Source organism: Crinia signifera, chromosome 5 (genome assembly GCF_055691185.1).
Source record: "Crinia signifera chromosome 5, ASM5569118v1, whole genome shotgun sequence".
NCBI lineage: Eukaryota > Metazoa > Chordata > Amphibia > Anura > Myobatrachidae > Crinia > Crinia signifera.
This window is the reverse complement of record NC_139221.1, coordinates 210502392-210514687: the sequence shown is the minus strand read 5'-3', so window position 1 is coordinate 210514687 and position 12296 is coordinate 210502392. Positions and strand designations below refer to the sequence as shown.

The following is a 12296-nucleotide window of genomic DNA, read 5'->3' as shown; positions in this document are numbered from 1 at the left end:
TAAGCTAAAAGAAAAATTACTAGATGCGCTGGAGATTTTGAGTATGTGATTATATCTAACTAAAGATAGTCTCTATGATCTAGTCCAGGGGTTCTCATAGTCCGTCCTCAGGACCCCACACAGTTCATGTTTTCCAGGTCACCCAGCAGGTGCACAGGTGCACTCATTACTCATTGACACAGTTTAAAAGATCCACAGGTGGAGCTAATTACTTCACTTGTGATTCTGTGAGGAGACCTGCAAAACATGCACTGTGTGGGGTCCTGAAGACCGAGTTTGAGAACCTGTGATCTAGTCAAAATTGATAGTGGTGGTAGTGGCTACTGTTTGGCATTTTGTAGACATATTCAGACTCATTCACACAATGAAGTTTTGATGCTTCAAATTTTGTATGTGAATAAGATACACATTTTGAGTGAAATAATTTTGCTGCGGCGACCTGGCATGCAAGAAAGGGTCTTTCTGCCATGATGAAAGACAGTCGGATCACATATCCGTACTGTAGGTTTTTTTCTCTTCTTTAAATAGACCAAAAAAACCTCCAGTCAGGAATTCTTAACTAAAATAAACTGCCCCAATTATAGCATAACATCACTTCTGCTATCCAGTTCTGTTTTATCATACATATCTTCAGATATTCAAAGCTGTTATTTGTGGTCACAGCTTGTGTATGTGTGGATTTTTATTTTTCGTTTCTTTAAAATAAATGTTTGCCCATTCATCATCCGTTTCTGGTACATTATACCGGGTGATTCAGAAGTTGCAGTACTCCCTTTTTAATTAAAAAAACTGGAGGAAATGGGAATACTGAATACACCAGTAAGGTATGGGTGAGGTGGGCTGACTTTTTTTGTTGTTGATGTTTTAGGGTATGTACGGAACATACTGTACCTTACAGTTTCCCCATTTCCTGCACAGTTTTTAAAACAAAAGGGTGAACTTTTGTATCGTGTGTGTGTGTGTGTGTGTGTGTGTGTGTGTGTGTATGTATGTATGTGTATATGTATACACGCACGCATGCTTACTGGTTTTATTTTTATAATTCAGTGATGTGGTTCTCTTGCTAGTGTTGTGTGTAAAGGCTTTTGCACATACTGTACTTTTTTATGAGTGTCACAAGATTGTTCATTTGGGCATGTGACTGGATTTTTCCACTTTTAATTTCCAATGCTAGTTATTAAATTCATTCAGCAATTTAGTAACACAAAATAGTCTTTATAAGTTGTCCAAGAGCATCTTCTATACTTGAAATGTAAGAGGATTATCTTACGATTTGCTGGAAATGTGTATATTTTGTCATTTTAAAATGATGTAGCTCTTGTAATTCAAGTCACTTTATAGAACATTGAATGTTGTCTTGAATTGTAATCCTAAACAGGAATGAGAGAGATTGTTCTCCCTAACTAGCTGCAATGTGTTTGGCTGGCAGGAAGGACATTCCCAGGGATTCCCTGCTTTGATCACGCATCAGTAGTAATTAATTAAATCTTTATTGCAGTGGAGGCAGGAAAAATTAAGTCCTGCGGCGCTTTGTCACGTCAAACACTTTTTTCAGGTCAGCGTAGTTTTTACAGTTCTATTTGTATCTGAATGGCTTACATGTTTGTCGTCAAGGTCAACACCGATTGCTATACAATCTTTGCTAACTCTATGTACTTTTTACATACAATTCATAAAATCTGCACTATATAGTCATTACTGCCCTGTCTATCTGGGTTTCGATTTGTGCTGTCACAGAAGCGCGCATCGGGATCACAAGGTAAAAAAACCTGTGCGATCTGCATACGATTTTGACTATATAGTCAAAATCTCTTGCTGGATTGTACCGTGTGTACACAGCATTAGGCTCTAATTTGAGCTTAAGTACAAAAAATTAAGAAATGCCGTAACCTGAGATTTATGGTTGAGTGATTAAAGCTGTCTAATAGTTGTGCGTTTATCATTTTATTACAAATCTCTGATGTAATGGAAGATCATTTGTGATTTTATTTTTAACTTCTCTTCTCATCAGTGGGAGGCACATATAGACACTGTTGTAATTCTTACACTGTTCATCTCATTAGGATGTAAATACCATCAAATTAAAGCCGGAAGTCTGTAGTTAAAGCACGTCGTCTTTGGTTAATATCAAAGCCTTTGTGGTAGTACAAAGTATGAGAATCCCCATATTTATGGACATGACTGTATATTCTATCTGCTTGGATGATATATTTATGCCCTTTGACACTTACAGCAGGTAGCATGTGATAAATCTGTATATACATTATCTTTTTAGGAAGCATTTTTTCTGCATTTGGACATTCTTGATTTGCTTTTCATGTGCAATAAAATAAAAACCATCTGTCTGCTGGGATAGCTTTGCTTACATAACCTTTAACCGTAAGTAGAGGCTTTTCTCTGTGTTATCCTGAAATATCAGTTCTTATCAGGGAATTTGCTTTGTAGCTGTCTGTAATCAGAAGTTTAGTTGACAAATCCATCACCAAATGAGAGGGAGGCAGGGAATGCACTAACCTTTTGAGCTGAGTAATTGGTGCTGTGATTGAAATTGATTTACACTAGGAAGAGCACACTGTAGTGTTTGTACAGTATAGTATATGTTGCGGTAGTAATGTAAGCTAGATTGTAAAATCGCAAATATTAACGGCCATGTTTATTATGGACTAGTTTATTGCTACCTTGTAGGTACCGTCAAGTTTGTTTTGAATTTACATAACTAATATCTTCCTTATTTGCTTTTCACGACTATTGGCAAATTAACTTTTTCTTAGAATTTTCCCAGTTGAACAATTGTTTACAGAATTTAATAATTTCCCTTGTATAAATAAAACATTGGTTTGAATAACGTAAACTTAAGACTTTCAATTCTGCTAACTTACAGGGTGCATGTAATGTGAGAAATAATCTGTTAGTATACAATGTGGTTTCAGTCCTCTTTCACATTCGCTGGACACTATCCTTTCCCTTCTTGGAGCCTTTTGATGTGTCTTGGCTGCTAGGCACATTTCCTTATGCTTGGCATTCCGTCTTTGTCCCCACCTTAGCAACCAAGCACAAGCAGTCCTCAACATTGGCTTCAAAAATGCGTTATTCAGCTTTGTCCTTAGCGGATGTGGCTGAATAGTTCTTATGGAGACAAATATTTTAAGGATGCATTTTCTAAGCTTCTTGCCAATGACCTGTCATGCAACCATTTAATAAAAGTGAGCTTTTGACTTCCGAATAAAATGTTTTTTAAAGTTTTTTTTATTTCTTAAGGAGAGCTTGTTTGGCACAGACTATGAGTGTTCCACGGAGTCTAATTTCCCCTGTTTTTTGGCTATTCAGTAAGCACAGTTGTGCTGTAATTGCCATCACTATTCCAACTACATTTTACTGGATTTGGAATTGAATAATACTTAGCTTAGTAATGAGAGAAAACAATGTTAAGTTATCCAGACGCAGTGGTCATGAGTTATGCATTAAGCATGATTATATCATGAAGGCTGTTGCTTTTGATGCTTACACCAGTGGTTCCCAAACTGTGTGCCGTGGCTCCCTGGGGTGCCCCGGGACACATGCAGGGGTGCCATGGGTTGGTGGTCCAGGACCAACTCAAATTATTAATGGTTCATTATTTATGAGCAAAACCAGTGCTAGTGACTGCCAATCATAAAATGTGTACAAACAGAAGCAAATCCTGTCCTTTACCACATAACTGACCTTAATAATCACATATAAACCCAGTCTAATTATTTTATTTTTGGCTTAGGGGTGCCGTGAAAAAATTCTGATACTCTAGGGTGCCGTGATTCAAAAAAGATTGGGAACCCCTGGCTTACACTATGTTGAGAACTTTTTTTAATATAAAAGTTGCTGGACTATTAGTATTTTGTATGGCTACATTCTATTCAGATGTCGGTATATTGGAGACATTGTGGGTAATTGACCCCCTGAGCTATTCTATTAGCCCAGTTAGGCCAGCGCCTCAGCAAATTCTCAGAAAGCAGTCCAGTTTTAAGCAAATAACACCTGTAAGCAGTCGAAAACCAACTGGTTTAACTTAACCTGTGTATTTTTGTGGAAAGATGTCTCTTACCGGATGATCTAAAAAACATAACCAATGGTTTATCAGCGGTAATTGGATAACCACTAAATGTTTGCTTCCCCAAAGACAATATTGAAAGTAATGGGACATCTTCTGTTCTACCAAATATTCGGGGGTGTTCAATATGTACCAATATTTCCGAGGGTCAGAAACATTGGCACACATCTTTTAACCCTTTCCCGACGGGGCGTTTTTTGTTAACTTTTTTTTTTTTTTTTTTCGCGTTCAAATAAGCGTAACTTTTTTTCAATTTTCCGGCTATATAGACACATGAGGGCTTTTTTTTGCGGGACAAGTTGTACTTTTTAATGGTACCATTTACTATACCGTATAATATTCTGGGGAATCAGGAAATGATTCAATGTGGGGTAAAAAGGAAAAAAAACGCAATTCCACAATTTTGCGCTGGTTACAGTTTTTTTGGAGTTCATAGTTCGTTTAAAATGATGGGTTATCTTTATTCTATGGGTCGTTACGATTCCGGTGATACCAAACTTATATAGTTTTCGTTACGTTTTACCAAAAAAAAAAAAATAGAAAATTTTACGTTTTTTCTAATTTGCGTCGCGTCGCCATGTTCTGCGGCTTATAACTTTTTTATTTTTCCACCTACGGACCTGGGTGAGGGCTCATTTTTTGCGGGCTGAAGTGTACTTTTTAATTAATACCATTATGGGATATGTGCGACTTTCTGATCTCTTTTAGTTACATTTTTTTGGGTAGGCGATGCGACCAAAAAACGTAGTTTTGGCGTTGGGAATTTTTTTTCCGTTTAAGCCTTTAACCATGCGGGACAACTAATGTTATATTTTAATAGATCGGACTTTTAGGAACGCGGCGATACCAAATATGTTTATTTTTTTTATTTTTATTTGTGAAATGGGGAAAGGGGGGTGATTTGAACTTTTTTTTTTTTTTTTACTTTTACTACAAGGCCCCCTAGTGTACTTGACCACTAGGGGGCGCGATCGCCTGTACTAGGTTCAGCCATAGAGCTCTATGGCTGAACATAGTGATTTTCAGCACTTCCTATTACATCCTGCCTCAGGCAGGATGTAATAGGAATGCTGACATGGCCAGCACAGGGGTCTACATTAGACCCCTGGCTGCCATGGCAACCGATTGGCACCCTCCGATCTCGCCGCGGGGGGCCCCGATCGGCGCCGGAGGGGGGCGCCCCCCCTCCGATCAGCTATTTAAGCACTGCGGGCGCATTGCCCGCGGTGCTTAAAGGGTTAAACGGCCACGATCGGCGAACTCGCCGCTCGTGGCCGTGAGAGCAGGTACCTGGCTGTAATATACAGCCATTACCTGCTCTCTTTCAAGCCAGCTCACTCCGTGAGCTGGCTTGATTCCCCCGCAACCGACATATGACGTACATGTACGTCATATGTCGGGAAGGGGTCAAATCTCAAACTTCTTCCCTGTTCAGATCTGAGTTTTTGAAAGTCGAATCTGCATTGTCGAAAATTAACACTAAATTGTCAAATCTGCGGCCATTTAAAAAAAAAAAAAAAATACATGTGGGCTATGAGGTTTTTTTTTTTTTTTTTTTTAATGCACATTTTTTCCAACTGAATGACAATGACTTTGGTTGATATTTCCGGCTGTCAGAAATGTTCCAACAGCTGGAAAAAGATTGAATACTGTTCATTGTAAGCAAAAAAAAAAAAAAAAGATATGGTACTTGTGTACTTTCACGGCTCCCATCGCATGCCATATGTAGTGGCATGCGATGGGATGCGATTTTCCCGTGTTTTTGTGCATTTTTTATAAAATCGCATGCGATCTGATGCGATGCGATGTCATTTTTCACAGAAATAATGGACATGAGTTGACATCATGTAAAATGCACCCCAAATGTAATTTTTCACACTGTACCACCCCCACTATCAACGCCAACCCAAAGCGTGGCCGGCGGCGGTACGCGTCCTACGACCTTTTCATATCCCCACTATCCACGTCGGCGTGGAGTTAAGAATAGAAAGTGTGGCGAGCGCAGCGAGCCACCGAGCCCAAAGTGGGGCGAGCCCCGCGAGGGGACGCGGATACCTTCACAGGTATCCGTGTCCCCTTGCGGGCTTCACAGGTATCAGTGTCCCCTCGCTGCGCTCGCCACGCTTCGGGCTCGGTGGCTCGCTGCGCTCGCCACACTTTCTATTCTCGACTCCACACCGACGTGGATAGTGGGGGTATGAAAAGGTCGTAGGACGCGTACCATCGCCCCTCGCGGGCTCGCTGCGCTCGCCACGCTTTGGGTTGGCGTTGATAGTGGGGGTGGTACAGTGTGAAAAATGACATTTGGGGTGCATTTTACATGATTGTCCATAATTTCTGTGAAAAATGACATCGCATCACATCAGATCGCATGCGATGCGATTTTTCCCTGTACGATGCACATCGTGGGAGCCGTGAAAGTACACAAGTACCAAATATATTTTATATTCTATATTTTCATTGGTTGTAGTAACATTGATGCTACATGCAAAGCACCGCTAATATTTCAGAGCTGCTTGTTTCAAGCATTGATGATTTTGCAGGGATTTGTCATGTTGTTGCTGCAGCTTTAGAAGACATTTCAGGTAGATGCCAAACTACCCTCACAAATAGTTGCTTGTATAGGGTCGCCATGTGTTAAGCTGGGTACACATCTATACGATCCCTATTTCTGGCAACCGGTCGGCCGACCGTACTCCCGTCGGACCGTCCACAAACAACCGACACGCGCGTACACACCTGTACAATTTTACTTGACGTCTGATGTACTCCCGTCCAAACAGTCGCAAGAAAAAGATTGTACCACCGTACACACTGTCTCGATTTGGGCTATTGACACGTCACATGTGACCAAAATTATCATAATGGGCTGGGTTAGGGCATAATAAAAAAAAAAAAATCGGCATGTGGGGTCCCCCCCACAGCCGTAACCAGCACCAGGCTGAAAGAGCCGGGGCTGGTATTAAAAAATCAGGAAACCAACCAGATAGGGCTGATTTTTTTTAAACCAGCCCCAGGCTCCAGGTTCGGGGCTGGTTCCCAAAATACGGGGGACAAAATGACTAGGGGTCCCCCGTATTTTAAGAACCAGCCCCAGGCCAAACCAGCCAGCAGGGTAATGCCACAGCCAGGGGACACTTACTATATAAGGTCCCACGGCCAAAGGATTCAGCCCTCTGACCGGTCAGCCTGGCCAGGGGTCCTGGGGGAGTGGGGGACCCCCCCCCCCCCAATAAAGGGGTCCCCCCCCTCCAGGACTTACCTGACCAGGCTGAAGCCTGGTGCTGTCCCCGGTGGCCACCGGGCTGATCATTTTGTCCCCCGTTTGGGAACCAGCCCCGGACCTGGAGCCTGGGGCTGGTTTTAAAAAATCAGCGAAGCCCTCTTTGTCGGGTTTCCTGATTTTTTAATACCAGCCCCGGCTCTTTCAGCCTGGTGCTGGTTACGGCTGTGGGGGGGACCCCACGCCGTTTTTTTTATTTTTTTTTAGTCACCCTGCCGGAGATGCTGCAGCTATGGAACGCCCACATGGGCGTTTCAGCTTTGGCAGTATAGTCGCAAGGACGGCAGCATATCAGTCGAACGTGCGTACACACTGCACTTTTGTACCAATATGAGGCCGTCCTGTCGGATGAAAATTAAACAGCAAAGAACCGTCGACCGACCGAGTATGGGACAGTTTTTTGCCGTTTATCGCTCGTACGGGACAGCGTACACACATATACAATTGAACGGCTGTCCGACCCTGAACGAAAGAACGGCCCGACAATTGTATATATGTTTACTCAGCTTTAGTCATTAGTGTCATATTTGTAAAAGACTTCACACCCCTGGCTAAAGTAGATGCTTATGGCTTTTAAGAAGCAGATAGGATGATGTCTACATAACTCTAGCCGCATGCAGCTAAAGAGAAATACTTCAACAATGATTTAATTTAATGTAATGTAGTTTCATTCAATAAAAGAAAAAAGAATGGTAGGTTAGACGTTATTGCTAACTGTGATATTATACGTGACGTACTTTGACATTTGACTTTGGTAACTATAACTCTGCTTCGTTGTGTGCGGTTACATTTTTTTAAAACCCCACCCATGCAAAGGTCTGAGAGACTGATACATATGAAGAACTTGAATACATCCACAAAAAACTTGTATTACTGTATTAATAAAAATGTGTCTTATATTTTAATAGGTGAATCTGGCCTTGGAAAGTCAACACTCATCAACTCACTCTTCTTAACGGATTTATATGCCCCAGATTACCCTGGTCCATCTCACAGAATTAAGAAAACTGTTCAGGTATGTTAGTAAAAGTAGAAGAAAATAAACTACATTCCAATGTTTGAAGACCAGTGTATGAATGTATCTTTTCTTCCCATTTCCATTGGCAATTTTTATTTTATTTAACAGTTTGTTATATAGCACATACATATTCCGCAGCGCTTTACAGAGTATATTTAAACATTCACTTCAGTCCCTGCCCCAGTTCTATATTCCCTACCACATGTGTGTACACACACACATTCTAGGTTTAATTTCGGTACTTGTTTCCTAGCACGGCCACAACGATCATAATCGCGGTCATCGGGGGTAAAATCGGGGCCATCGCGGGCATCGCATGCGCAAAAAAAATCGGGTGCGATGGGCCAGACGCGATGCCCGCGATTTCCCCATAGAGAACAATGTTAAATGCCTCAATTTACCCGCGATGACCACGATTTCCCATAGGAAACAATGTTAAATGGCTCAATTTACCCAATTGTCATAGGAACAATGGTAAATGGGCCAAAAACACCTCGGAACATTGAAATGTCCCCCCAAAAGTATTTTACGCCACCACGTGATCAACGTTAACCCGAAGCGTGGCGAGCGGCGGCGGTACGCGTCCTCCGACCTTTTCATACCCCCACTGCGCTCGCCACACTATTCTATTCTCACTCCACGCCCTAGTGGATAGTGGGGGTATGAAAAGGTCGGAGGACGCGTACCGCCGCCCCTCGCGGACTCGCTGCGCTCGCCACGCTTTGGGTTCACGTTCATCGCGGGGTGGCGTGAACTACTTTTGGGGGGACATTTCACTGGTCAGGGGGGTTTTTTGGGCTTTCTGGCCCATTTACCATTGTTCCCTATGATGATTTGGGTAAATTGACCCATTTAACATTGTTTCCTATGGGAAATCGGGGTCATCGCGGGTAAATTGAGGCATTTAACATTGTTCCCTATGGGGAAATCGCGGCCATCGCGGGTGGACCATTTAAGCATTTTTAAGCGCACACGACGCGACCGACCCGATTTTTCAATGCATTTCAATGGAAAAATCGGGGGCATCGCGTCGGTCGCGTCGCAGGCCACTCAAATTACCCCCGATGGCCAAGATTTGTGGCCGTGCTAGGAAACAAGTACCTTAATTTCTGTTAGAAAGTTGACCTACCAGTATATTTTTGGACTGTGGGAGGACCCGGAGTAAACCCTCGCAAACATTTTTGTGAGGGTTTTTGTGTTTTTGAGTATGTGATTCTGTGTGGAGACCTGGAAAACATGCACTGTTGGGGGTCCCTGAGGACCGAGGTTGAGAACCACTGGTTTACATGATCCACCATTTTTTTTCTGAAGTTTTGGGACTGTTCCTCAGGTTTTCGTCAGTGGCAGATACTCCTCTCATTCTAAAAGTGTTTAAGTGAGCACCCATGCTTAGTATTCCTAGCAAATTAAAAATAACAGTTGCTTGTAATATGTTTGCAAATATTGGTTTCAGATGTTAAAACATGGCTATTTCAGGTAAGTGCAGGTATTCATTGCGTTGTCAGCAGTCCTGTATATCGTCTCTAACTTTGTATTCTGAGACCACTGACTACATGCTGAGAATAGAACACAGGGGGTGATGTATCAAGCAGTGAAAACGGTGAAGTGGAGAAGCTTCCCATCTCAACCAATCAGCTTTTAGGTAACATAAATCAAGTTAATTTAATAATGTCTAAAAATGATGCTGATAGGCGGCTATGGGCAACTTCTCCACTGGTCTAGGTCTTCACTGCTTGATATATAAGCCCCATAGTCTACTGAAACCATATCTAAATACCACAGGTTATGTATTGTTTAGAACAGGGGTGCTCAAACTATTTTGCTCTGGGACCCCGTCAGACAATAAAAAATATTACAGGACCCCAGCAAGTTACCACTGAATGGCCGCCACAGGTGTGGTCAGTGAAGTGACTGCTATTGTGACAGGGAGGAAGTGGGTAATGGGGGGGGGGATGGAAAAGGGTGACAGGGGGATGGAAGAGGGAAGCAGTGGGTGTGTACTTAATGAGTTATACCCTGTCCACAGACACATTTGCCTGATGGTCAGCAACATAGTCGTGACCCCATGCTAATGTGGTTGGGACCCACTTTGGGGTCAGTACCCACAGTTTTAGAACCACAGGTTTAGAAGATCCTAAGTATTTATATGTTTGTGTGTATGTATAGCTCCCTTGGGTCCGGCACACCCAATAACAAAGTCAGGGGCCCTCACTGTAATATATACAAGAAACCAATTATGCGGCACTCTAGCTTATTGAAAAAAACACAGCAGCTGGATAGCTTTAGCAACATTTCAGTACATATTGCCAGACTGAGGAAGCCGCCGACCCCAGTGACAGGCGGAGAAACGCGTTTTTGAGCCCATACCCACCGCTGGTCTTATTGTGCAGTGTTCCTGTTCAGCGCAAGTACACGTGGATTACAAAAATCTTTAACCACCCAGCTGGCTGGTCCAGCAGGAAAGGTCCCCATTGCAGCAAGTTCCGGATTACATCTCTGGTAAAAATATGGAGTGACTGACCTGAGGGTTAATTACCACTATTATCAGCGCATTGCCTTGGAACCAAATGTACAGGACTGGTAACTATACCCAAGTTCTAATTTTGCCTCTAGATACATTCTGCACAAAGCCTCATTCATCTAGTGACTGAACCAATCGGCCAATCCTAGCTAATATCTAGCTTTTATATTATATGTTGTGTGTTGTATGTTTTTTCTTTCCGTCTGTTTTTTGTGATTGCAATCCATGAATTGTTATTGGGGGAAAATATTATTATATATTGTTTTAATAAAATGATTTATATTTTTCATTACAAACGTATGGACATTTGATTACTGAGCAGGACCGCGCTTCTTAAAGTGACAGATACCTGTGGTGTCTGCCACTTAACTTGTACACTTTAGGTTAAAAGATACAACAGAAATGAAAATACCTTTTTACATTACACCATGCATGCTGGCTCTCCCCGTACTGGATCTGCACATCTGCCTGAAGGCACCTAATGATGATGTCATTCCACGATCAAGTGTATACAACCAGCATAGTAACACTGCACATCTATGTAACAAGACATCAATGCAAAAAGCCAGTTCTAACTGTAATGCTGGGTACACACCAAAACGATTTGGATTGGATGCAAATCGTATGTAAATCGGATTGTACGATTTGCATAAAATTTGCATATGATTTACATACGATTTGCATACAATCCGATCCCCTCTGTATTCAGATGAATGGATCTTTTACAGATGCTACCTGCAGCAGGTAGGATCGGATTCAGATCCAATTCAGATCCAACCAAACGATTTTGACCAAATCTGCATCCAATCTGCATCCAATCAGTCTGAATTGGATCCAGATTGATGGGATTGTGCCAAAATCGTTTTGGTGTGTACCCAGCATAAGGGTCACAAAGGATAAAGCAGCAGGATGCGTGTAATGGGGAACACTTACAATAATGAGTATCCCTAACTGTAGTTATAAAGCACAAAACAAGATCTCAAATACAATTAGAAGAGCTTAAACTAAACAGATAACTGTTTCGTTAAGACTCCTCACACCACATCTAAACTTGCAGTCCGCCTAGTATTTTTCTGCAAATTTTTATAAAATATTTATATAATTTTACTCCTAATATATTGTCATCATAAAAAGGGTAGTTAGACCTACATTTTCCTTTAACAATATTGATCAAGTGATTTTAGTTGGTGGTGCACAACCAGACACTGTTCAATTGCGAACAAGTTTGCTAAGAGTAATTCTATTTTTTATTAAGTTATGGAAACCTGAACTTGAGTCTGATCAACTTGTTAATGAGGTTGCCTAATAAGAGCTCAATTCATTATTACTGTCCAGCTTCTGAGGATCTGCAATTAATTGTAAAAAGCTCATCTAATTACATTGTAAGAAA

At 41.7% G+C, this 12296-nt stretch overlaps 1 protein-coding gene across 6 annotated transcripts in view; it reads left to right on the top strand.

The window, feature by feature from the left end:
• The window catches only part of SEPTIN7 (septin 7), a 358518-nt gene that overhangs the window by 292548 nt on the left and 53674 nt on the right, over positions 1-12296 (top strand). For all 6 annotated transcript variants that reach the window (XM_083188501.1, XM_083188502.1, XM_083188498.1 and 3 more), the window contains one exon: positions 8276-8382. In XM_083188501.1, coding sequence (XP_083044627.1) covers positions 8276-8382 — 107 coding nt within the window. The remainder of the gene's footprint in view (positions 1-8275; positions 8383-12296) is intronic.